This window comes from Cricetulus griseus, chromosome 6, assembly GCF_003668045.3.
Source record: "Cricetulus griseus strain 17A/GY chromosome 6, alternate assembly CriGri-PICRH-1.0, whole genome shotgun sequence".
NCBI lineage: Eukaryota > Metazoa > Chordata > Mammalia > Rodentia > Cricetidae > Cricetulus > Cricetulus griseus.
The window spans coordinates 1,727,067-1,751,615 of NC_048599.1; the positions used below are offsets into that span (position 1 = coordinate 1,727,067).

A 24,549-nucleotide genomic window follows, 5' to 3' on the forward strand; every position below is an offset into this window, starting at 1 on the left:
GGGTATCTCCCTGCCCCCACCCCCCAGGGAAGTGGACAATGACCTCAGTACTGGCAGCCCATGAATAGGCCTGTGCCTCTACCCTGGGAGAGGTTGTGTGTGGCCCTACCCTTTATCCCAGCAAGGACAGCACTCAGATTGTGTCTGGGGGTCCTGGTACACTGCCTGCTTAGGGTCTGGGGAGCTTGGAGCTCCCCAGGACTAGAGCCCCAAAGGTCTGTTTCTGCCCGAGGCACCGTGGGGCTTCAGGATGACTCAAAATGTGTGCTGCTTAATTTTTGTGAACTCGACATGAATGCATCTATTCCCAGGGCATATATTCTGTCCCTCTCTTTTCTTTCAAGACAGGGTTTTTCTCTGAGAAGCCCTGGCTGTCTTGGAACTAGCTCTGTTCCAGGCTGGCCTTGAATTCAGAGATGTACCTGCCTCTGCCTCCCTGTTGCTAGGATTTTGAAGGTGTGCGCCACCGCTGCCCATCTGTGGGAGGGGTTCTCAGCTGAAGAATTGCCTCCCTCAGACTGGCCTGTGAGCCATTGTCTTGATTAATGACTGGTGTGGGAGGGTCCAGCCCACTGTGGGTGGTGCTGTCCCTGGACAGGTTATTTAAGAAAGGCAGCTGGGGGGGGGGCGGCGTGGTGGAGGGATGGCTCAGAGGTTAAGAGCACTAGATGCTCTTCCAGAGGTCCTGGGTTCAATTCCCAGCAATCACATGACAGCTTATAAATATCTCTAATTCCCATTCCAAGACATCCAGCACCCTCACACAGACATATGTGCAAGCAAAACACCAGTGCACATAAAAATAAAGAAAAAAGAAAGGTAGCCACACCTGGGGAGGGAGGGAGGGGAGGGAGGGGAGGGATGATGGGGGGGGCATGCCAGGAAACAGCATTCCTCTATGGTCTCTGCTTCAGGCCCTGCTTTGAGTCAGTTTTAGTTTTATCACAATGACAGAAAGCAATCTGACAGAGCCTGGAACAGGGGTCCCCTTGCCGGGGAGTGTTCCTGCAGACTTCAGCCTGATGGGTCCACCTGCTACTGGTGAGAAACTGGAGTAGCAGATACTAAGAGGGACCTGTCCCTGTGCAAGCCAAGTCCAGTCTGCTCACACCGTGGCCCCCTTAGCTCTAGCTCTTGGAGCAGATCCTAGCCTGGACGAGGACGATAGGCTTCTCTCCTCTACATCTTGCTCCCGTCTCCAGGACTTGTGGGGGTGCACTCTTCTCACCTTTAGACTCGTGGACAGGCAGGCTGTAGAAACCACTCCCTTCCCTTCCTCAGCATAGGAGAGGCCAAGCCTGGAGTGGGTGCTGATGCATATGAGGAGAAGGGAGTGTAGGGCTGGTCTGCCAGCGCTGTGGGCTGAGCTGGGGCATGCAGACAGCAGGTGAGATCGAACTTCTAGGTGCTGCCCAAGAGCGAATGGGGAGTGTTTGGATGTGTGTTTCTTGGGCTGGATCCAAGGCTTCATGTTCTCATTTCTTCTTTATTTGTTTACTTACCTACTTATTTATTGATTCTTTTTTTTTTTTTTTTTTTTCCAAGACAGGGTTTCTCTGTGTAGCTCTGGCTGTCCTGTAACTCACTTCGTAGACCAGGCTGGCCTCGAACTCGCAGAGATCTGCCTGTCTCTGTCTCCCAAGTGCTGGGATAAAAAGGTGTGCATCACTATGTCCTTTGACATTCTGAAATAAGGAATGGGACCAAAGCAAAAGGCCAGACATTAAATCCTGTAGCTATGTGCTCAACCTTTAAGACATGTGGTAGCATCTCTGAGCTCTAGGCAGGTTGCTCCATCCAAATGGCTTGCCGTTTGTAGACCACATGGCCTCTCTGGAGACAATGCCACTTGGTGCCTGCAGCTTTTCTATATAGATCTTCCAAGTTTCCGGCATTACCAGTATCTGGGGTTTTGCTGTAGCTTAGGCTTCATTTGGAACCTGACTCTTACGCATTGTGTTTCCCGATGGGTTTTTCTTGGAAATCTTGGTAGAAGCCTCCATGACCGTATAACTTTTGTATTCTGCACCCCAGCAAATTTAGATGATTTGCAGAGTTCTGTCACCAGCCTGAGCAATAGATGGGCTCCTTGTACTGTAGCTGTAGTGGCTTGAATCTGTGGGGATACGTCCCTAGTTAGCCTTCTGCTGGTAGGCAGCAGTGCCCTTATAAAGTCTCTCAGAAGATTTGTAGTTTTCATTACCATGGAGCCTGCTGGAGGCACCTCACTTCATCAGAGGCCTTTAGGGATCTTTCTTATTTTCCAGCTGCTAATTACGTAACTTCTAATTAAAGTTACTAATCTCTTAATTATATTTAAACAAGCTGCCTTACTTGTATACAGTATTTTTTTTTTTTTTTTTTTTTTTTTTTTTGGTTTTTCGAGACAGGGTTTCTCTGTAGCTTTGGAGGCTGTACTGGAACTAGCTCTTGTAGACCAGGCTGCTCTCAACTCACAGAGATCCACCTGCCTATGCCTCCCGAGTGCTGGGATTAAAGGCGTGCACCACCAATGCCCGGCTGAGCTGCCTTACTTGTATACAGTATATTTTTCATGTCTTTGCTTTGTTTTTCCTTCTTGACTCTGATTGTAAATCTGGCTAAAAGAAACCAGCAATAACCATGGCACAGCCTGAATGCTACACTGTCTTGAAATTTACTCCACAAAATTATTTAGTCCATCACTTTTGAATTTAGCCTCACTCATATTTTCAGGGCATAGGCAAAGTATAGACAGTTTCCTTGCCAGAATTAACACACTGACCCCAATCTGGTTTCTAAGGGGTAATTGTTCCAGTCTGAAACCTCATGAACCTAGCCTTCATGGTCCACAATTTTATTTTATTTTTTTTCCTGATACAGGATTTCTCTATGTAGCCAATCTGTCTGTCTGTCCTGGAACTCACTTTGTAGACCAGGCTGGCCTTGAACTCACAGAGATTTGCCTGCCTCTGCCTCCCAGGTGCTGGGATTAAAGGCATGTGCCACCAACGCCCAGCTGTACATTAAAAAAAAAAATTTAAGATGTTTATTTTATGTGTATAGGTGTTTTGTCTGCATGTATGTCTATGTACCACATAAATTCCTGGTGCCCATGGGAGCTGGAAGAGGGTGTTGAATCTGCTGGGACTAGAGTTACAAACACCTGAGTTGCTGTGTGTGCTGGGAATAAATGAAAGCTGGGTTCTCTGGAAGAGCAGCTAATGCTTTTAACTGCTAAGACATCTCTAGCCCTATCCATATTTCTTCTATTATGTTGTTGTTATTGTTGTATGTTATTATTATATGTTTTTGGTTTTGGGTCTCTTTTTTTGGTTTTTCGAGACAGGGTTTCTTTTTTCTTTTCTTTTTTTATGCCTACCATGCAACAAAACCTTTATTAACATTTTTTAACAGAGGTTCAGCTATTACTGAAACTTGGATTTTCTAAACTTAAATTGGAGCAAATATCTACAGTGCAGAGTAATGCCATCATTGCCCACTGGGAATGCAGACTGAAGAATTAGTAGGGTGATGGTATTGCCGGTCAGAGTCTTCACGAAGATTTGCATTTTGACCTGTTAACGAATGTGATGAGACCACAAACCGCCGAGCTGGTAGAAATACCTAGACGCACTGAGCTCCAAAGCCGACAAAGCCTGTCATCACTCTTGAGACAGGGTTTCTCTGTGTAGCTTTGGGACCTGTCCTGGAACTAGCTCTGTAGACCAGGCTGGCCTTGAACTCACAGAGATCTGCCTGCCTCTGCTTCCTGAGTACAGAGACTAAAGGCGTGCGCCACCACCGCCTGGCTTATGTGTATTTATTTCCATGCATGCCATGGGACACACAGTGTGGAAGTTAGTCCTCTCCTTCCATCTTTATGTTGGGTTCTGGAAATGAAACTCCAGTTTTCAGGTTGTTGGGTGGGAAGTGTTTTATCCATCATCTCCTTGCTGGCCTCATTGTCCGTATTTCTCCTGGGATTCTGGTTTTTCATACTTGGTCATCATGGCTGTTCTTCCAGCTTCTGGACTTTTCTAATCTACGTTTTCCACATCAGACACATTCTTCCTTCAAACCCATTCCAGAGGCCCCAAAACCAAGCGATTAGGTTTAGTGACAACAGTGACCCAGTTGCCTTGGTAACAGATTCCTTTGTAGGTTACTTTTGCTGTGCTGTGCCTATCATACGTAACTGAAACGAGGAGGCAAAGATTTATTTTGGCTCACGGTTTCAATCTGTCCTGGTGGAGAAGTTGAGGTAGTACAACAGAGTTCATGGTGACAGGAACATGCTGACAAACGCTGTTCAAGTCACAGCGCTGGGGAACTATGTTGTCCAGGCTCCTGAAGATCCACTTCTGCCTTCTGAAGGCTCTGCACCTCCCCAGCATTCACAACACCAGCCTGGAGAAGACATGTCATACTCAGACCTGAAGAATTCTCACAGACATTTGCCTCTGCATCACCTGCTGTATACACCTCACGCCTGAGAGCGTGGGAAGGTACATGGTGGGGCCCAGTGCCTGACATTGATATCGTTGTCCCCCTGCAGGTGTTCCATGTGGCCTACGTGCTCATCAAGTTTGCCAACTCACCTCGGCCTGACCTCTGGGTGCTGGAGCGGTCCACGGACTTTGGCCACACTTACCAGCCATGGCAGTTCTTTGCCTGTGAGTGTCCTGAGCCGCAGGCCTGGGGCATCTGCAATGGGGCTATAGCTGCCTCAAGGCCTCTGATGCCAAGCCCCGCCCTTCTGATGGCCTCTTTGTGGTTCATTACTGCCAGTGCCACCTTGGGTAGATGGGAGCTTATTGAAGTCCATGCTTGGCACTGGACATGGCTGGTGTCACACTGGTGGTACCAGGACTCTTGGGGCCGTCTTACTGTTCCTCTAGATCAGCTTTGGCTCAGGCAGCTCCCATGGTAACAAAGCAGCCCTGGCAGCTGTGGGCCTGTTTCCTGCCAGCTTTATTGGCTGTCCTGGCCACATGTCATCCTGACCAATCATGTTGGCAGGGTAGGGATGCTGATTAAACAGGCCTGCCTAGTGACGAGTCCCCCAAAACTCCCTGGCTGGGACAGGTTGTTGAAGGCTGCCTAGGAAGAGGTTAAGGAATGTTTGTTCTCTGGCATGACCCAAGGAGAAGCCTGGGGAAATGGAGTACAGAAGGCTCTGCAGCCCAGCCTGGCCTGGCTTCCTGGGGCAAGGACTCTGCCTTGAGCCAGGGTTTTGCTCTCTCTTCAGTAACTTCTGCTGGCCAATAGAACATGGGACAGCAATCCTGTATCACAGAATGAGGGAAGCACGGGGTGGGAGGCACTAGGTTGGGACCCAGGACTGGGTATATTTCTGGTGTCTGTTGCCCTCACCTTCTCATCCATTTCCTGTAGCCTCCAAGAGGGATTGTTTGGAGCGATTTGGACCTCGGACACTAGAGCGCATCACTCAGGATGATGATGTCATCTGCACCACAGAGTACTCTCGAATAGTGCCTTTGGAGAATGGCGAGGTGGGGGCGCACAGCTGTGCTGGGGGGGGGCGGTGGATCCTTGTGGCCAAACTGGGCCTCAGCTGCTGTGCCATCTGCAGATCGTAGTGTCCCTGGTGAACGGGCGCCCAGGAGCCATGAACTTCTCCTATTCACCTCTACTTCGGGACTTCACCAAGGCCACCAACATTCGCTTGCGGTTTCTGCGAACCAACACACTACTGGGCCATCTTATGGGCAAGGCGCTGCGGGACCCCACCGTCACCCGCAGGGTGAGCCCGTGGGTGGTGTGGTTGAGAGCTGAAGGAAGGGTGGCAGAGCCAGTTTCTCGTGGAGGCTCTGGGTAGTGGGGAGGTGCCGGTGGCATGTCTGTGGCAAGGCCCGGTCAGCGAGCATCTCGCCTGACACTCATGGCCTCCCCCGCAGTACTATTACAGCATCAAAGACATCAGCATTGGCGGTCGCTGTGTCTGTCATGGCCACGCAGATGTCTGTGACGCCAAGGACCCCTCGGATCCTTTCAGGTGAGACCTTTGGTTCTCCGTTTTCCCATCAGAAGAGGCAGTACTGTGTGACCCTCTCAGGGTGTCCTGGTCTTGGGTGGTGATTTCTCCAGAGGTGGGGGATCTAGACCCAGGGCCTTTGGGATGGACATCAGTGATAGACGTGATCCCTTGCCCCACAACTGTGTCATCCCTAGATGGGTATGTGCCGTTTGTTTAGGCAGCCCAAACCAGCTCCCCACCCCCACCCCGGCCCCCTTGACCTTTATCCCGTTAAGGCGCAAGTGTTCCCCCATCTCATGTGCCCAGTGCTCATGTAGCTAGGGCCAGACCAGCTTTGATTTCTTGCAAGTGTGTAGCACTTTAGCCTGGCCCTGGCCCTGATGCATACGAGCTCCCATAACCCACCCAGAGCCAGCCGATCAGGCAGGACCCAGAACCTACACCCACCAGCAGATACCATCACATAGTTTTGTACCTGAGTCTAGCTCCCCTGGTGGCTTGACCCCCCTAGTAAGCCCTTACCTAGATGGATGACTGGAACCTGGCCCTGGATAGGGCTCACCATGACCCTTATTCTGCCTAGAAGCTGATCTGAGGACACCGTCCGTCCGTCCATCCTTCCATCCTTCCATCTTTCCTTCCTTTCTTCCTTCCTTCCCCTCCCCCACAGCAGCTATACATTGAGCTCCCAACAGACAAGGCCCTGTTGGCATGAGCACACCTGCTCTGAGGAGATAGCCAGCATCTACCACTCCCCCACCTCCACCAGCCACAATTTAGAACAGCACAGGGACAGGACTGGATGGAGCTGCTTGGTGTCAGAGTTGGCAGCGGGTGGCCCATGGCCTGTGTCCTGACCGGTACTGCTTGACCAGGCAGCCCGCCCGAGCCCCACAACCTTCCCCAGATGTCAGCAGCCCACCTGCCACTCATCGCCTCAGAGTTCTTTGGTCCTAGTTTTCAGCTCAGTCTAGGGCCTTTTCTGGGGTCTTCCAGCTTCTAGAGGAAGTAGGTGAAGCCAAGACACTGGGAAGAGGCCTCAGCACCCCCACTCACACACCTACAAATCTGCCTCCTTCAGAGGTGCTGATGGGCCTCAAGCAGAGGTATGTCATGGCGACCCCAGCTGCAGGACAGGCCGGCTGTAGTCCTGGCCTTCAGAGTCCCCTGGCAGCGTAGCTCTGGGCACTGCTAATTGCCCTGGGAAATTAAATGCCAAGCGGAGTACAGCTCCCCTATGGCTGAGATGGATGGAGCCTATTAAGCCTATTAGAAACCACATTAGCCTCAGAGAAAACGGTGCCCCAGGATCTGGCTCTGTGCTTACCTGCTGGAGAAGTTCACCATTGTGCCTGCCTCACATGCTTGGGCCTGAACTGAGGCCAGCCCTGCCTTCAGGGTGTGAGGGGTGGTGTATGCTGGCATTTTCCCCATAGTCACAGACTTCAACAAAATATCACCACAGCTGCATCACTGCCGTGTTCTCAAACCAGCCTGTGCCTTCTCTCTCCACCCACTCATCACTCAGTGCCTCATCTCCAGAGTGGGGAGGCACTCTCTTCCTCCAGCTGGCTCTTCTCTGCCCGCTCCTAGCTCTCCTTCATCCTGCCATTCCAATGTTGGCCACACCCCCTACTTGTCCACACCATGGCTCCCACCTCTGGTGATGAAATTAAGTCAATCTTCCTGCCTTAGCCTCCAGAGTACCCGTGATTATAGGTGTCCCACGAGGCCTGGCGGCCTGTGCTTTGTCACACAGATGTAGAGAGATACTCTGGCACCTCCCCATATGACCTGGTCCTTTTATTCCCACCTGGGACATTTGTTCTCTCTGTGCCTGGGTCACCTTCTTGTTCCAAGATCCTTGTTCTCGTGGCCCCTCAGTTCCCTGGATCTCTTTCCTTTTCTCTGGAGTGCCGCTCTTGGCCATTTAGTGGGTGGCTGTCAGTCATCTTTAAATGTTTGCTTAGCCAGGCAGTGGTGGTGCATGCCTTTAATCCCAGAACTTGGGAGGCAGAGGCAGGCAGATCTCTGAGTTTGAGGCCAGCCTGGTTTACAAATTGAGTTTCAGGACAGGCCAGGGTTACACAGAGAAACCCTGTCTTGAACCCCCACCCCCAAGAAAAAGAAGATGGTTGCTTAACTAGAGTATAGCTGGCTTTGCTTCTTGCTTGATGACTGTGCCTTCAGACCTTTTCGGGGAGTTCTTCACCTGAAGTCCTCAGAGTCTAGGGTCTCTGCCATGTTTTCATCACCTCTGCTTGTATGCACTGTGGGTCTAGTTGGAAGTGTAGGGTGTGTGTCGGGGGGATGTTTCTTGGGCCTTTGCTTTCTGGTTCTGAGATGTAAGAATGTATGTATCTTTATTAATCAGATGGCCATGGCTCTTCTTGCCCTTTGAGTGTCCCCACCAGGTGAGGAGGGGTGCAACATACAGCTTCCTGAGAACAGCTCATGTTTTCCATTTGCTTGCCCGGTAGCGATCTCAGTTCCACTTTCCCTCAGAGAGCCTCCCATTGGCTATGTCTGCTCTGTCCTCTACCTAGTCCGTTGAGAATCTTTGTTTTCCTTTAAAATACTTTTTAAAATTTTCTATGTATGAATGAATGTTTTGCCAGAAGAAGGTGTCAGATCACCCGGAACTGGAGTTGCAGATGGTTGTGAGCCATAATGTGGATTCTAGGAATCAAACCTTGGTCTTGGAAGAGCAGCTGGTGCTCTTAACCACAGAGCCATCTCTCCAGCCCCAGTCTTGGCGCTTGGCTTGGATTTTTTTAAATTTCATAATTGCATTTTTTCAATTCTAGAAGTTCTGACTAGTCATTTTTCACATCTGCCTATTTTTAGGTTCCTTTGTTTATAGTCATCTGAAATGGCCTTTCACAGCATCTACCAGACTGTTCCATTAAACTGAGTTCTTGGGCCCAAGTCCACTCTGTGTGGCATCTGCTGCCCCCATTTTGTTGTTCCTTTGCCAGGCTTCCTTAGGGGCTCTGTCTGTGACTGGGAAGAAGCCTCCAGGGTAGATCTGTAAGGATTTTTACCAGTTGGCCAACCTTACACTACTTACTACCTATGTCTTCCCTTATTAGCTCAGGGGTGCCTTAACCATGTAGATCACTCGTTAGTAAGACACCCACTGCATACCTTTGGCTCTCCCTCTGCTAGGTTAGGCTAGATAGCTGCTGTTTATCTGTACTGATGAGTAGTTCGTTCCTCTACTGAGACTGAGGCTTTTCCAGAAGCCTTTGGGATGGGAGGGGCATCAGGGTTGACTCCCAAGGCCATGGGGCCCCCTGTTGGGGATCACTGGGAGTAGAACTTGGTATCTGAGGCTCTGAATTTCTGGTGTACACAGATGGGCTTCCGGCCCCCTGCTCAGGAAATGCACACGCTGCCCCTTGAGAGTGGGCTGGCTGTGACCCTGCCACGCGTTGGTAGGATGCAAGGAGGTGTTAGTTTATGCATAGCATATGCGTCAGCCTTGTTCTCAACTCCAACCAGCTGTCCCCCTGCCCACTGGGACAGCAGGCAGGCAGGCCTCCAGCCTTTGGAAAGCGGAAGTAGTTCTTGGCCACTTGCCCCTGGGGAGATGACCCAGATATACGGGGGTGTCTGACTGACAGGAGGATTTCACAGGCTGAATGAGATCCAGGTCTCTGTGGGGAACCAGCATGTCCCTCCCTAAGGACTGGATCAGGGTTTGTGGGCCCAGCAGCACTGGAAAGGCCAGGGTTACACCGGTGCTAAGCTCCTAGGCCTTGTCTACCATCAATATATACCCTTGCCTCTTCAGACTACCACAGAAGGCTGTCACAGAGATCCCCTCTCCTCTCTGCCAACACAGGGAGTCTTCCCGTCTCCCTTCTGTCTCCTGTGACCATTGTCTGATGCTCAAGCCATATGCAGAGCCACTGGGATGGGAATAGGGAGCCTGGACCACAGCTTACAGCATGACAGCTGGGGAACTGTGGGGAGGGGAGCCTGTGCCCACACAGCAGGCCGGCGATGCCCGGGCACGTACCGCCCACCCTGTCTCTGTCCCTCTGTCTCCTGTGGCTCCTGACCCTCTGTGTCCCTTCATAGGCTGCAGTGTGCCTGCCAACACAATACGTGTGGAGGCTCTTGTGACCGATGCTGTCCAGGCTTCAACCAGCAACCATGGAAGCCTGCTACCACTGATAATGCCAATGAATGCCAGTGTGAGTATCCTGTGCATATGTGCATTGCCGGCACCCATGTATGGCTCGGGTTCCAGGGACACGCAGGACAGTGCTAACCATCGGCTCTGACCTTACAGCCTGCAACTGCCATGGCCATGCCCATGACTGTTACTACGACCCTGAGGTGGACCGGCGTAATGCCAGCCAGAACCAGGACAATGTGTACCAGGGTGGGGGCGTCTGCCTCGATTGCCAGGTAGGCTAGGCAAGGGCTGGCCAGGTGTAGGTGGGCCTGTGTGATGGGAATGGGGACATGCCTGGACTGAGCAAGCTGTATGTTCCCTGTATCCCCAGCACCACACCACAGGCATCAACTGTGAGCGCTGCCTGCCTGGCTTCTACCGTGCCCCTGACCAGCCTCTGGACTCACCCTACGTCTGTCGCCGTGAGTAGACCGTGTTCCTAAACCATGGAGGCTGTGAGTTCCAGGAGAGCCTTAGTTTCCCAGACCTCCGCACCCCAGGAGGCAAGGCCATAACTCCCCATCTTTTCCTGACTTTTATCTCTGGCTGTCCTTCAGGCTGCAACTGTGAGTCAGACTTCACCGACGGGACGTGTGAAGATTTAACAGGCCGCTGTTACTGCAGACCCAACTTCACTGGAGAGCATTGTACCGCCTGTGCAGAGGGCTACACGGGTTTCCCACACTGCTACCGTGAGGACCTGCTGGGAGCTCGGGGTGGGGTTGATGGAAAGACCCAGGGTTGCTGCCTGAGGGGCCATCAGGGCTGAGGAAGGGTGGAGGACCCAGAGCCCTGGGGTGGTCAGAAAGCTCATCCAGCAGCCCTGGTTGACGTGTGTGATATTTACCCCCTCAGCTGTGCCCCACAACGACACCAGAGAACAAGTATCGCCTGCGGGACAGATTGTGAGTAAGTACCCTGAGGCGACGTCTCCAGGACCTACAGGAAGAAGTGTGCACAAAGGTTTTGTTATGCTAGTTACCTTCCATTTAGTCTCTTCAATTTTAAAATTAATTTTTACTCCATGTGTGTCTATGCACCACGTGCATGCCTGGTGAGGTGCTAGCCTCTCTCTCAGTCAGAGACAGGTATCCCCTTCTTAGTGTTTCTGGGTTTGTTTGTTTGTTTCCGAGACAGGGTTTCTCTGTGTATCCCTGGCTGTCCTAGAACTCATTCTATAGACCAGGCTGGCTTCAAACACAGATCCACCTGTCTCTTCCTCCCACGTGCTAGGATTAGAGGTCTGGGCAACCATATCCAGCCAGATGTTTTATTTTGTAGCACATCATTGTTTTCCTAAAGTACTAACTTTGGGAATTTTACTTTTCTTAGATTCTAATTTGTGTTGTGTAAATGTGTAAGAATATGACTTTGTGGAGAAGCGTTTTGTTGTTGTTTTTTTGTTTTGTTTTGTTTTGTTTTAAGAGGGAGGGTTGGGTTCTGCTGGTGTCTAAGCTTCCTGCTCCCACCTCCCTCCCAGACTGTGACTGCAATGCCGCAGGGACCCAGGGCAATGCCTGCCGGAAGGATCCACGGTTGGGACGCTGCGTGTGCAAACCCAACTTCCAGGGTAGCCACTGTGAGCTCTGTGCACCTGGATTCTATGGCCCTAACTGCCAATGTGAGTTCAGCCCCCTCCTTATCCACTTATGAAGTGCCCTGCACCAACTAAGCACTGACTGATCAGTTGGTCCTCTCTTTGCAGCATGCCAGTGCTCCAGCCCTGGGGTAGCCAGTGGCCTCTGTGACCCAGAGTCAGGCCAGTGCACGTGCCGTACAGGCTTTGAGGGGGACAAATGTGACCACTGTGCCCTTGGCTACTTCCACTTCCCTCTCTGTCAGTGTGAGTGGTGTCCCTTCATGTGGGTATAGGTGGTTGGGGGTCCCTGAGGGACAACCTGCCCCTGTCAGGATCCTCAGTAACACATCCCACTCTGCAGTGTGTGGCTGCAGCCCTGCAGGGACCCTGCCTGAAGGCTGTGATGAGGCCGGCCGTTGCCAGTGCCGACCTGGGTTTGATGGCCCTCACTGTGACCGCTGCCTCCCAGGCTACCATGGTTACCCTGACTGTCATGGTGAGCAGAGAATTAGGGCAAGAGAAGGGGTCAGCCATCCCCACAGGATCAGGATCTGATCCCCAACCCCACCTTCTGTGCCCATAGCTTGTGCCTGTGACCCTCAGGGGTCCCTGGATCAACTCTGTGGAGTGGGTGGTTCATGTCGCTGCCGTCCTGGCTACGCAGGCACCACTTGCCAGGAGTGCAGCCCTGGCTTCCATGGCTTCCCCAGCTGCATCCGTAAGTTTCTTAGAAGAATGGGAGGTGGGCAGTTCATAGCCCTCCTTGTACTCACTGACTTCACCCCACAGCCTGCCACTGCTCCGCCCATGGTTCCTTGCATACCAACTGTGACCCTACAACGGGGCAGTGTAGCTGCCGGCCCCGAGTGACAGGACTACGTTGTGATATGTGTGTGCCAGGTGCCTATAACTTCCCCTACTGTGAAGGTGAGCTGGGGTAATGCAGCAGAAGGCAGCCCCGTTTGTGTGATCTGAGCACTGTTCATGGGGTCCACTTGTTATGTACTTCCAGGGACTGTGTTCTGTAGCTGTGTCCACGTGCTGTTTTTTGTTGTTGTTGTTCTGTTTTGTTTTTTTGGTTTTTCGAGACAGGGTTTCTCTGTGTAGCTTTGGAGCCTATCCTGGAACTAGCTCTTGTAGACCAGGCTGGTCTCGAACTCACAGAGATCCGCCTGCCTCTGCCTCCTGAGTGCTGGGATTAAAGGCGTGCGCCACCAAGCCTGGCTTGTTTTTTTTTTTTTTTTTTTTTTTTTTTTAAGGATGTTCATGTGTTGTGTTTCTGTGTGCTATGTATGTTCCCATGCTTTGTGAGTGTTCATGCAGCTAGCTATTCATGTGTTTGCTCCGTATGCATGTTACATGTGTTCATTTGTGTGTATCTGATTGTTCATGTGTGTTCGTGCATGTATCCACGTGCTGTGGCCACTTGCCACATGGTGGAGGAGCATGTGTGCCCTTGTCACATTGGCAAGGGAGGTTCATGTTTCCACTCCTGTTTACAGCTACAAGAGGGACTTGGGTTCTGTTTGGGGCTGGTAAGCCATTGACCTTGGGGTCACTCACTGAGGAGTGATCAAAGCTTGGTTACCTCTCCCTAGCTGGCTCTTGTCATCCTGCTGGTCTGGCCCCGGCCAATCCTGCCCTTCCTGAGGTGAGCATAGGGTTGCCCTTGGTGTGCAGGATTAGGCAGGGGACCCAGCCTACTGCTTGTTTGCCATGCAACCATTTACTCCTTCTGCTTCTCCTTTATTCCCATCCTGGGTGGCTGCCAAGCATGGGGAAAGGGCAGGTGAGGGGTTTTGGCCCTCTTTTGTCCTTGACAGGACTCGAGGGCTTTTTGGAGAGGACCTCCACTGTGTCTCATAGTTTTATCCCCTCTCAGTCACAGGCTTCCTGTACATGTCGGGCTCACGTGGAGGGGCCAAGCTGTGATCGTTGTAAACCTGGGTACTGGGGCCTGAGCCCCAGCAACCCTGAAGGCTGCACGCGTGAGTCTGCCCGGGAGGGATAGTTAAGGGCTTGAAGGGTGGACCCCAGGCTCTCCTGTCCCCCAGGGCTCTCACTCCTGCTCTGCCCTCCCCAGGCTGTAGCTGTGACCCACGAGGCACACTGGGTGGAGTTACTGAGTGCCAGTTGGTGAGTCACTGTCAGGGTATTGGGTTCGGGTCTGTGGGATTAAAATCCTGCCTCTACCAAGTTTCACTCTCTGTTCCTTTCCAGGGCAATGGGCAGTGTTTCTGCAAAGCTCATGTGTGTGGCCAGGCCTGTGCAGCCTGCAAAGATGGCTTCTTTGGCCTGGATCATGCCGACTACTTTGGCTGCCGTGGTAAGTGCTCTCCCACAGCTGGCCCCCAGACTCTGTCCATGCTGTATCATGCAATGCACAGTGGGAGACTGAAGCCCAGGGAGGTGCAAATGGGTCAGGCAGGCAGGGGTCTCTGCCTGACCACTCTGCCAACAGCAAGAGGATCAGATATTCAACTGGCCCCCTGGCCAGCTCTGTCCTGGAGGTAGCTCTGGCGTGACACATGGCCATTTGCTCCATGCTGTGTTCGTAGCAGACATCACTAATCCATCCCAGGTCCCTTGCCACTGGACCCCCAAAAAACTCTAAGGGTTGATTTTCGTTTCTCTACTGAGAGTGTGTAGAGACCTGCCTGTGAGGCCTAACCTGGAGGGTTGTGAGAGGGACCCCTGACACAGCTAAGGCAGCCTCTGACCCTGTTCTTTCCCAACACAGGCTGCAGGTGTGATGTTGGCGGTGCCCTAGGCCAGGGCTGTGAACCAAGGACAGGTGCCTGTAGGTGCCGCCCTAACACCCAGGGCCCCACCTGCAGCGAGTAAGTACCTTCTGCTGGCTGGGCCTGGGTTGGGGAGGCCGCAGGTGTGGTTCCCGTTTGTTCTCATCAGGAGCCCACAGGGTGACCATCTACCCCTTGGAAGTCTGGGTGGCCATGTAGGGCCAGTGCATGTTCCACCCAGACACCTCTGCCATGGCAGGCCGACGAAGGACCACTACTTGCCAGACCTGCACCACATGCGGCTGGAACTGGAGGAGGCAGCCACTCCTCAGGGTCATGGTGTGCGCTTTGGCTTCAACCCCCTGGAGTTTGAGAACTTTAGCTGGAGAGGCTACGCCCACATGACGCCTATCCAGGTGGGCAGTGCTGCCCTCTCCTGGGGCTTGGTACAGAAATGGAACCAGATGGGTCCCCTGGCAAAGTGACCGGCAGCACCTCAGTCGCGGGGCCCAGGTCAGCAATGGCCAGAGAAGTGACCCTGTTGTCTCACACCCACCACAGCCCAGGATCGTGGCCAGGCTGACCGTGACCGCCCCTGACCTCTTTCGGCTGGTCTTCCGATATGTCAACCGTGGGCCCACAAGTGTGAACGGGCGTGTCTCTGTGCGTGAGGAGGGCAGGCTTTCCAGCTGTGTCAACTGTGAGTGGAGTCTGTTCATTCATTGCTTTTCCACCCCACACTGCACCTCCCAAGCCATGCAGGCGGTGGACCCAACCTGTGTCATCGTCTTCCTGGCTCTCCACCCCTTGGGAGATGTACATTGCACGGGGGAAGTACAACCCTGGGGAGGGGTAGCCCGAGGACTGAGCGCAGGCCTCTTACCCTCCGACTCCAGGCACAGAGCAAAGCCAGCCAGTAGCCTTCCCACCCAGCACAGAGCCTGCTTTCGTCACTGTGCCCCAGAGGGGCTTTGGGGAACCCTTTGTGCTGAATCCCGGCACCTGGACTTTGCTGGTGGAGGCAGAAGGTGTACTCCTGGTGAGGCAAGGGCCACAGCAGGGTGGGGGCAGTCCCTGGGCCCCCAGAGCCTTGGTACTTACCTCCCACCTCTCCCAGGACTATGTGGTGCTACTGCCGAGCACCTACTACGAGGCAGCTCTCCTACAGCATCGAGTAACCGAGGCCTGTACCTACCGGCCCTCAGCCGTGCACTCCACAGAGAAGTAAGGTCCCGTAGGATGGGTTGGGGCTGGATCCTGGGTGGACCTATGCTGACCTCAATCTCTGTTCCCCAGCTGCCTCCTCCATGCTCATCTACCCCTGGATGGCTTCCCTTCAGCAGCTGGAACTGAGGCCCTGTGTCTCCATGACAACAGTCTGCCCCAACCCTGCCCCACAGAGCAGCTCAGCCCTTCGCACCCACCACTGGTGACCTGCGTTGGCAGTGATGTGGGTATCTGAGGGTCTGTGGAGGGGTGGGTACTGTGGGCCTTGGTCTGGAGGAGGAGGGGCCTATCTCAATGGCAGAGTGTGTGCAAGGCAAGGCTGTGAGATGATGGAGCTGGCAGGCATGGCCCAGAGTGGCTTCTGCTGTCCCCAGGGGACACTGGGTATGAAGGGGGACTTACTTAGCTTTTCTGCTTCCTCCATGAACTGGATTGGCCTTCTTCTTGGAGATCCCCTGGGCACCAAGACCTAGCCAAAGGCATCTGTGGGATGGATGAGGACTGTAGGCCTCTGGTCACCCTGCCCTCCCACAGGTGGACATCCAGCTTGAGATGGCAGTGCCCCGGCCTGGCCGATATGCTCTGGTGGTGGAATATGTCAGTGAGGAGTCACACCAGGAGGTGGGCGTGGCTGTGCACACCCCTCAGAGAGCCCCCCAGCAAGGGATGCTCAACCTCCATCCCTGTCCATACAGGTAAGCTTAGAACAGGAAAGGGTTGATGGGAGGACCCTGCCCAGGGCTTTCTACTTAATAGTCTATCCTTCCCCACAGCTCCCTGTGCCGAGGTCTGGCTCTCGATACCCAGCATCACCTAGCTACCTTCCACCTGGACTCTGAGGCTAGCATCCGGCTCACGGCTGAGCAGGCTCACTTCTTCCTGGTAAAGCCCCTTGAGCCGTCAGCCCAGAGCAACTTCTTCCAGCATATTTTAAATATCTGTAAAAGAGAATAGAGCCTTCAGGTCCTGGAGCTCCTGTGGTGTGGTGTTGTACAGTGTAGCTTGTCCCTGCTTACTGCTGTTTGCTTATGAAGGGGCTTATGGAGATCTGGACCTGTTCTTGGCCTCTTGGCTGCGAGAGCCCAAGATAGAGACGGGGTGGATAGAGACAGAGTAGATTAATGGGGTACTATGAGGGTTGGGGAACAAGCCGTAGGAACTGTTACCAGTTCTGCATCCAAGTCTGGGCTCCAGGCAGAAAGCGGGAGTGGACTCCTGGGGTACAAACTATGTGACCAGCCACTCTGTCCCACTGCACCTCCTGTCCTCAGCTGTCCAGGGAACAACGTATCATCCTTCTGTCCACAGCACAGGGTCACCCTGGTACCTGTGGAGGAGTTCAGCACAGAGTTCGTGGAGCCCCGGGTCTTTTGTGTGAGCACTCATGGTACCTTCAACGCTAGCAGGTAGTGGTGCTGGGAGTGGCTAGGGTGGAGAGCAGGGACCCGTCAGCCACGAGAGTGTGCTCACTTCCGGGACCTTCCAGCTCTGCCTGTCTGCCCTCGCGCTTCCCGAAGCCGCCGCAGCCCATCATCCTTAAGGACTGCCAGGTCTTGCCGCTGCCTCCCGACCTCCCTCTGTCCCAGTCACAGGAGGTCACACCAGGTGCACCCCCAGCCGGACCACAACCTCGGCCCCCAACCATCGTGGACCCTAACGCAGAACCCACCTTGCTGCGCCACCCACAGGTGAGGCTCAGGCTAGATGGAAACCGCCACAGGGATGGGCGTGGGGCAAGTTGGGGCTCTGCATCCCTGTCCTCCACCACCCCATGGCAGATGCTGCAGACAGCAGTGGGGTCAGCTGTTACCTGCTCCAGCCACTCACTGGAGACTTTTCCTACAGGGCACTGTGGTCTTCACCACTCATGTACCTACCCTGGGTCGCTATGCCTTCCTGCTGCACAGCTACCAGCCGGTCCACCCCAAATTCCCTGTGGAGGTACTCATCAATGGTGGCCGTGTCTGGCAGGGTAAGTGGCCGAGTACATCACAGTAAGAGGGGAGCATAACTGGCTGCTGTCAGTTGTCAAGCTAAGTGCCCTAAGTGAGTGGCAGCCACACTTCATCTCCTCTCAGAAGCCTTATCCCAGAACCTCTCAGAAGCCTTATCCCAGAACCTGTCCCCTGTATTAGCGGGTCCCCGAGAGCTCCCATTTGTGTCACAAGTCGTGAAACAAATGTTTGTTTATAAGGTGATTGGAGGACCTGGTCACTTGTATGGCTATGGATGATTTACAAAGAACGAGGCCTGGTCTCAAAGGCTGCCTGTTGGTGCTCTCTGCCTGTGACGTGTCTTGTCTGTGCCCCTCATATCACAACTGTACCTTACACCCAGGACAGGGCGGCCATGCAGCTAGAGTGATGGGTGTTGGAGCCTGACTTTTGCATTTTGACCCCTGCCAGGCCACGCCAATGCCAGCTTCTGCCCCCATGGTTATGGCTGCCGTACCCTGGTGTTGTGTGAGGGTCAAACTATGCTGGATGTTACAGACAACGAACTCACTGTGACCGTGCGTGTGCCCGAAGGCCGATGGCTCTGGCTGGTGAGACCTAGGGCTGGTGTCTGACTTGGAGAGTAGTCTTCCCTGTATGCCTGTCACATATCTGAGGGTCTCCATCAGAGCATGTCACCTGTTTGCCAGGGTGTCCCCTATCACAACTGCATCATTTGAGGCTCTAGAGGGTCCCCGAGAGCTAAGCCACTAAGCCCCCCTGGTGGAGGGACCTCCCCAGATGAACCCAGGAGAGAGAAGAGGAGGACATGAGCGACCATGGCTTATGGTCTCTTCTCTGCCCTCTGTCTGTGACACACTGCCTTGCCGGGTAGCCATACCCTAGCCTTAGCCGGTGTGAGGGGGCTACCCCATCACCTGCTCCTGCCTATAGGCTCTGTCACCACGCCCCCAGCCAGGCCCTTTTGCAGGAGCTTTGCAAAGGTGATGAGGAATTGTTTCCTAGGACTACATACTCATCGTCCCTGAGGACGCTTACAGCTCCACTTACCTCCATGAGGAGCCCCTGGACAAATCCTATGACTTCATCAGCCACTGTGCCACCCAGGGCTACCACATCAGGTGGGCTGGATGAGGGCAGGGCTGGGGTCTTGGGGTTCAGGGGTCAGGCCAGGAACCAGCCTCACCACTGCTTCTCAATGCAGCCCCAGCAGCTCGTCTCTGTTCTGCCGGAATGCTGCTACCTCCCTGTCTCTCTTCTACAATAATGGGGCCCTACCTTGTGCTTGCCACGAGGTGGGTGCCATCAGCCCCACATGTGAACCCTTCGGGGGCCAGTGTCCCTGCCGGGGCCACGTCATTGGCCGTGACTGCTCCCGCTGCGCCACCGGCTACTGGGGCTTCCCCCACTGCAGGCGTGAGTAACCAGTGCTCAGAGGAACATCAGAGCCAGTGTGCTGAATCCCAAGGACTTCCGGGGGAAGGGGTGCACCAGGACCCAGAGGGCTCATCCTGGAACCTAGCCGACCAACCCCTTCACTTCCTGTCTGTGGCCAGTAGCCCCTGACAATAGCACATTGATTGTTCATGTGCAAGGAGCTATCTGAGATGCCGAGATATGAGGGAGGGGTAGAACTGGGGTGGTGTCCCTAGCTTTCCCTACCACATCCTTATGGGCTGCACCTGGGGCCTGAGTGGGGACAGAGGGGCAAACAGTGTTATCCACCCCAACAGCCTGTGACTGCGGTACCCGCTTGTGTGACGAGCTCACAGGTCAGTGCATCTGTCCGCCACGCACTGTCCCGCCTGACTGTCTGGTCTGCCAGCCACAGACCTTTGGTTGCCACCCCCTGGTTGGCTGTGAGGAGTGTAACTGTTCAGGGCCCGGTGTCCAGGAGCTGGCAGACCCCACCTGTGACATGGACAGTGGCCAGTGCAAGTGAGTCTAGATAGCATCCATTGTCTTGCGGGATCTCGGGTTGGGGAGAGCATTGCCCTCACCCAACCACGCACTCCTCTGCATCTCAGAAGATACTCTGGGGGCCTGGATCCTGGGGACTCTGGGTGACCCAGAGCTGAGGGTGGCTCACATTGCCTTTATCCATGTGCAGATGCAGGCCCAATGTAGCTGGGCGTCGCTGTGACACCTGTGCCCCGGGCTTCTATGGTTATCCTAGCTGTCGCCCCTGTGACTGCCATGAGGCAGGCACCGTGGCTAGCGTGTGTGACCCCTTCACAGGCCAGTGCCATTGCAAGGTGAGCAGGGGCTTGTGTCCTGGCCACTTCCTTCCCAGGCCCCCTCCTTCCCAGGCCCCCTTCCTGCGTCATCTGCTTCCGTCAAGATGCCCTCAGCAGTCTTTCTGGGCTGGTGGGGCTTCCTGGAAGCTTTCGGGGATGCGAGTATAAAACTGACCAATGGTCTATCCCTCAACACACAGCCAACTGACCTTCATTGCCCCCTGACCTTAGGAGAATGTTCAGGGCTCAAGATGTGACCAGTGTCGCTTGGGGACCTTCTCCTTGGACGCTGCTAACCCCAAGGGCTGTACCCGCTGCTTCTGTTTTGGGGCGACAGAGCGCTGTGGGAGCTCTAACCATGCCCGACATGAGGTACCCTGCCCTAGCCTGGGACTGAGATGGGAGCCACTAGAGGGGCCTGGAATGCAGGGCAAGGCCAAGTTTCCACTCCGTGTGACCCACCACGTGTGTGTTCGCAGTTCGTGGACATGGAGGGCTGGGTGCTGTTGGGCAGTGATCGGCAGGTTGTACCTCACCAGCATCGGCCTGAGATGGAGCTGCTCCATGCAGACCTGCGCCTCCTAGCTGACAGTTTCCCAGAGCTATACTGGCAGGCCCCACCCTCCTACCTGGGTGACAGGGTAAGCAGGGGCATTTGGTTTGAGGGGCCATACTTTGAGGGCAGAAGGGTTCTGGGGTACTGGGGAAAGTGGGTGCCAATGAGGGTACATCCAAGGGACCCTGGGGCTACATTGTAAAGGGAGTGTGGGAGGCCTGGATGAGGGTGCTGTAAGGAATGGATGTGGGGAAGATGAGGACTGTTCCCTCTGTGCTGGCTCCAGGTGTCATCCTACGGTGGGACCCTTCAGTATGAGCTGCACTCAGAGATCCAGCGAGGTGATGTCTTCATTTCCTATGAGAGCCGGCCGGACGTGGTGCTGCAGGTGGTTGAGTGGGGTGGGTGTGTCCGGCTGGGATAGCGGGCCAGCCCAGTTGCCAGCCCTTACCCTGGCGCATGTGTCTGGCTCTCAGGGCAACCAGATGAGCATTGCCTTCATGGAGCTGGCATACCCTCCACCCGGCCACGTTCACCGGAGACAGCTACAACTGGTAGAGGTGAGCAGAGCTGGCCTGGACCCCAGTGTTGCCCAGGAAGGGCCCAAAGGAGTCACTGTACTTGTTGCTCTCCATAACGGAAAGCAGCCACGTGGTAGGTAGGAGACAGTGGCCGGTGGGCTCCTTTGTGATCACCCGTGAGTGGTCATCTCTGGTTTTAAGACTTTGAACATAGTGGATGAGAGGCCCTGGGGCTGCTTGACCATCCGACCCACCTTTGTGACTTGTTGGGCTTTTTGCCTTTTAGAAAGCCACATTCTAGGCTATTAAAGCTGCCTTCCGTTTGTAGCTTGATCTTTTTGAGTTTACTGCGTTTTATTAATTGGGAATGTGTGTGTACGTGCATGCACACCCATGCAAGCATGTGGAATCAGAGGACAACTTAAAAGAGTTGTTGCTATTCACCCCCATGCGGGTCCCGTAGATTGAACTCTGCCTGTCAGGCCGAGGGCAGGCAGCCCGTTACTATGCATTGAACTGTCAAACTGGCCCTGTACCTTTTCTTTTTTTAAAAATGTCCTTTGTTGCATAGATTCTTGGAATATTCAAGTTTATTAGGTTTTGCGTTTGCTCAGTTTTTGTATCTTATTTGTGAAAATGTTTGTCTCTCTAATGTCAGAACAGACCCATCTATGTGTTTGTTTTTTCCACTAAAAACCTGAACTATTAGCTGGGTGGTGGTGGTGGCGGCGGCCCACCCCTTTAATCCCAGCACTCGGGAGGCAGGGCGGATCTCTGTGAGTTTGAAGCCAGCCTGGTTTACAAGAGCTAGTGCCAGGATAGGCTCCAAAGCTACACAGAGAAACCCTATCTCGAAAAACAAAAACAAAACAAAAAACAAAAAAACAAACTTGAACTATTTTCTTTGCATATTCAAATTCTCAATATCCCTGGGGTTGACTCTGGTGTGAGGCAGGGGCTACTCATCTCTTCACGGGCGGCTGCCGGAGCTCCCTACCCCTGCGATCTCTACGCACCTCTGTCCTCTAGGTGAGAGTCTTTCTGTGTTCCATGATCTATCTACCCCACCTGAAGTTCTGTCTCGGGCCCACAGGGGAACTTCCGGCACTTGGAGACTCACAACCCGGTGTCCCGTGAAGAAATTATGATGGTGCTGGCTGGCCTGGAGCAGCTGCAGATCCGTGCCCTCTTCTCACAGACCTCTGCCACGGTCTCCCTGCGCAGAGTGGTGCTAGAGGTAGCCAGTGAGGCTGGCAGGGGGCCTCCAGCCAGCAATGTGGAGCTTTGTATGTGCCCTGCCAACTACCGTGGGGACTCATGCCAGGTAAAGCAGTGAGGGTGGGGCTCTGCTCTGAAGGTGCCCCCGCCACGGGTCCTTCCCCGAGCGTACTTCTGCCTTCCACGCTATCCCATCTCTGCCCACGTGTGTCTTCCTCTCCACCACCCTGCCAGCCTTCTCTCTCAGTCAGCTGCTCCACTGTCACCTGTTTCCCCACCATTCATCACTGTCTACCCCTCCCTACACACAGCTGCTATCATCCACCCAGTACCCACACAACCAACGTCCCTGATCCACCCGGATTGCCAGCTGTCCCCCTCTCCTCCCTCATCGGTGTCTGTCTGCCTGTGGCTCTGGGTAGTCTAGCAAGGTACCTGGGGAAGGGTTGTGGGGTTGAAAGAAGACAGCTTTGGTTGCTAGCCACACAGCCTAGTCATTCCTGAGCCATGGCATCTACATCTGGCAGTGTGTTCACAGGTCCAGAGGCCCAACAGTCAGACAGGCTCCTGGACCCTGTGGTACACGGTGTGATATCCGTGCAGCCCCTGCTGGTGCATGAAGGTCCCTGGGGACTGGTCTGTGAGCTGCTGTCTGGTATGCCCAGCCTTGGCGCTGGCACCATGCAATCACTAATTCCCTGCCTGCCTTCCTCCAGGAATGCGCCCCTGGCTATTACAGGGACATCAAAGGTCTCTTCCTGGGCCGATGTGTCCCCTGTCAGTGCCATGGTCATTCAGACCGCTGCCTTCCTGGCTCTGGCACCTGTGTGGTGAGTATTCTGCAGAGCCTGGCCAGCCCAGGAAGACCCCAGAGCCTGGGGATGGGGGTGGGGGTAGGAGGATGTCTCTGCTTTCAGCACTGACTTTTCACTGTACCCCAGAGCTGCCAGCACAATACAGAAGGGGACCAGTGTGAGCGCTGCAGGGTGGGCTTTGTGAGGACCGACCCCAACGACCCTGCAGCTCCCTGTGTGAGCTGCCCTTGCCCCTTGGCAGTCCCTTCCAACAAGTAAGCAGCACCTAGTCCCTTATGTAGTCCTGAGCATCTAGGGTAGGCCCAGTAGGTGAAACCCAGCACCAGGTGCCTACCCCCGATGGAGAGGCACCGATGTATAGTGACTGCGTCTCCTCGTAGCTTTGCAGATGGCTGTGTCTTACGAAATGGCCGAACCCAGTGCCTCTGCAGACCAGGCTATGCCGGGGCCTCCTGTGAACGGTAATTAGGCGGGGTGAATCTATACAGACCCTAGGGTACCCTGAGTGGGTCCACTAGACCCTGACAACCCCCCCCCCCCTTTCCTTATCACCCATCCCCAGTTGTGCACCTGGCTTTTTTGGGAACCCTCTGGTGCTGGGCAGCTCTTGTCAGCCCTGTGACTGCAGTGGCAATGGAGACCCCAACATGATCTTCAGTGACTGTGACCCCCTGACAGGCGCTTGTCGCGGCTGCCTTCGTCACACCACTGGGCCCCATTGTGAAAGCTGTGCCCCAGGCTTCTATGGCAATGCCTTGTTGCCTGGCAACTGTACTCGTAAGCAGTGGGTGGGATCTTGGATGCACCCTAAGAACAGGTTATTTGCCAGTGTCACCAGGCTTCCTTCCCTGCACGGTCAGAGCCTCCTTGGTGACTGGTTTCATAGCCGGACCCTATCCTTGCCTCATCCCCTTTAGGGCAAGGCTGCAGGGAGGAGGCTAAACAGGGCCCGTGAGCTTGTGACCATGGGATGTGAGACGTAGACCAAATCACGGGAAAAGCTGTAGGAATAAGGGGCTAGGTTTGGAAGGACTGGGATGGGCGCCAGCACAGTTACCATAGCCGCCCCACCTCCCTTTATGCAGGGTGTGACTGTTCCCCATGCGGGACAGAAACCTGTGATCCCCAGAGTGGGCGCTGCCTGTGCAAGGCGGGCGTGACTGGACAACGCTGTGACCGATGTTTGGTAAGGCTGAGAGTAGGCCTGAGCATGGGGCAGGCTACAGGGAGGGACCAGGGCTGGGCAGACTGGTGACTGCAGGGTGTGTCACAGGAGGGACACTTCGGCTTTGAGCAGTGCCAGGGCTGCCGCCCTTGTACCTGTGGGCCAGCTGCCAAGGGCTCCAAGTGCCACCCTCAGAGCGGTCAGTGTCACTGCCAGCCAGGGACCACAGGACCCCAGTGCCGCGAGTGTGCCCCTGGCTACTGGGGGCTCCCAGAGAAGGGCTGCAGGCGTGAGTACAGAAGTGTGGGCAGGTAGGGTGGGGAGGCAGGCATCTTTGAACACCTATAGTTAGATCTCCCTACCCCTCTT

The 24,549-nt window shown here is 54.3% G+C and overlaps 1 protein-coding gene across 1 annotated transcript in view; it reads left to right on the forward strand.

Annotated features, from left to right (window-relative positions):
• Positions 1-24,549, forward strand: part of Lama5 (laminin subunit alpha 5) — a 47,562-nt gene that overhangs the window by 12,842 nt on the left and 10,171 nt on the right. Inside the window, exons 3-47 of the mRNA XM_027419886.2 lie at positions 4,538-4,655; positions 5,377-5,495; positions 5,576-5,746; positions 5,901-5,998; positions 10,067-10,182; positions 10,281-10,399; positions 10,498-10,588; positions 10,724-10,858; positions 11,022-11,075; positions 11,647-11,787; positions 11,872-12,009; positions 12,107-12,241; positions 12,329-12,463; positions 12,535-12,672; positions 13,344-13,396; positions 13,628-13,733; positions 13,829-13,881; positions 13,966-14,071; positions 14,486-14,585; positions 14,746-14,902; positions 15,048-15,186; positions 15,383-15,525; positions 15,604-15,710; positions 15,783-15,936; positions 16,248-16,408; positions 16,487-16,595; positions 17,022-17,119; positions 17,200-17,401; positions 17,559-17,685; positions 18,119-18,258; positions 18,674-18,789; positions 18,873-19,084; positions 19,402-19,606; positions 19,779-19,923; positions 20,137-20,277; positions 20,385-20,546; positions 20,748-20,849; positions 20,938-21,021; positions 22,076-22,306; positions 22,917-23,030; positions 23,142-23,269; positions 23,396-23,476; positions 23,578-23,792; positions 24,101-24,201; positions 24,289-24,469. Of these exons, the coding sequence (XP_027275687.1) occupies positions 4,538-4,655; positions 5,377-5,495; positions 5,576-5,746; positions 5,901-5,998; positions 10,067-10,182; positions 10,281-10,399; positions 10,498-10,588; positions 10,724-10,858; positions 11,022-11,075; positions 11,647-11,787; positions 11,872-12,009; positions 12,107-12,241; positions 12,329-12,463; positions 12,535-12,672; positions 13,344-13,396; positions 13,628-13,733; positions 13,829-13,881; positions 13,966-14,071; positions 14,486-14,585; positions 14,746-14,902; positions 15,048-15,186; positions 15,383-15,525; positions 15,604-15,710; positions 15,783-15,936; positions 16,248-16,408; positions 16,487-16,595; positions 17,022-17,119; positions 17,200-17,401; positions 17,559-17,685; positions 18,119-18,258; positions 18,674-18,789; positions 18,873-19,084; positions 19,402-19,606; positions 19,779-19,923; positions 20,137-20,277; positions 20,385-20,546; positions 20,748-20,849; positions 20,938-21,021; positions 22,076-22,306; positions 22,917-23,030; positions 23,142-23,269; positions 23,396-23,476; positions 23,578-23,792; positions 24,101-24,201; positions 24,289-24,469 (5,881 nt within the window). The remainder of the gene's footprint in view (positions 1-4,537; positions 4,656-5,376; positions 5,496-5,575; positions 5,747-5,900; positions 5,999-10,066; positions 10,183-10,280; positions 10,400-10,497; positions 10,589-10,723; positions 10,859-11,021; positions 11,076-11,646; positions 11,788-11,871; positions 12,010-12,106; positions 12,242-12,328; positions 12,464-12,534; positions 12,673-13,343; positions 13,397-13,627; positions 13,734-13,828; positions 13,882-13,965; positions 14,072-14,485; positions 14,586-14,745; positions 14,903-15,047; positions 15,187-15,382; positions 15,526-15,603; positions 15,711-15,782; positions 15,937-16,247; positions 16,409-16,486; positions 16,596-17,021; positions 17,120-17,199; positions 17,402-17,558; positions 17,686-18,118; positions 18,259-18,673; positions 18,790-18,872; positions 19,085-19,401; positions 19,607-19,778; positions 19,924-20,136; positions 20,278-20,384; positions 20,547-20,747; positions 20,850-20,937; positions 21,022-22,075; positions 22,307-22,916; positions 23,031-23,141; positions 23,270-23,395; positions 23,477-23,577; positions 23,793-24,100; positions 24,202-24,288; positions 24,470-24,549) is intronic.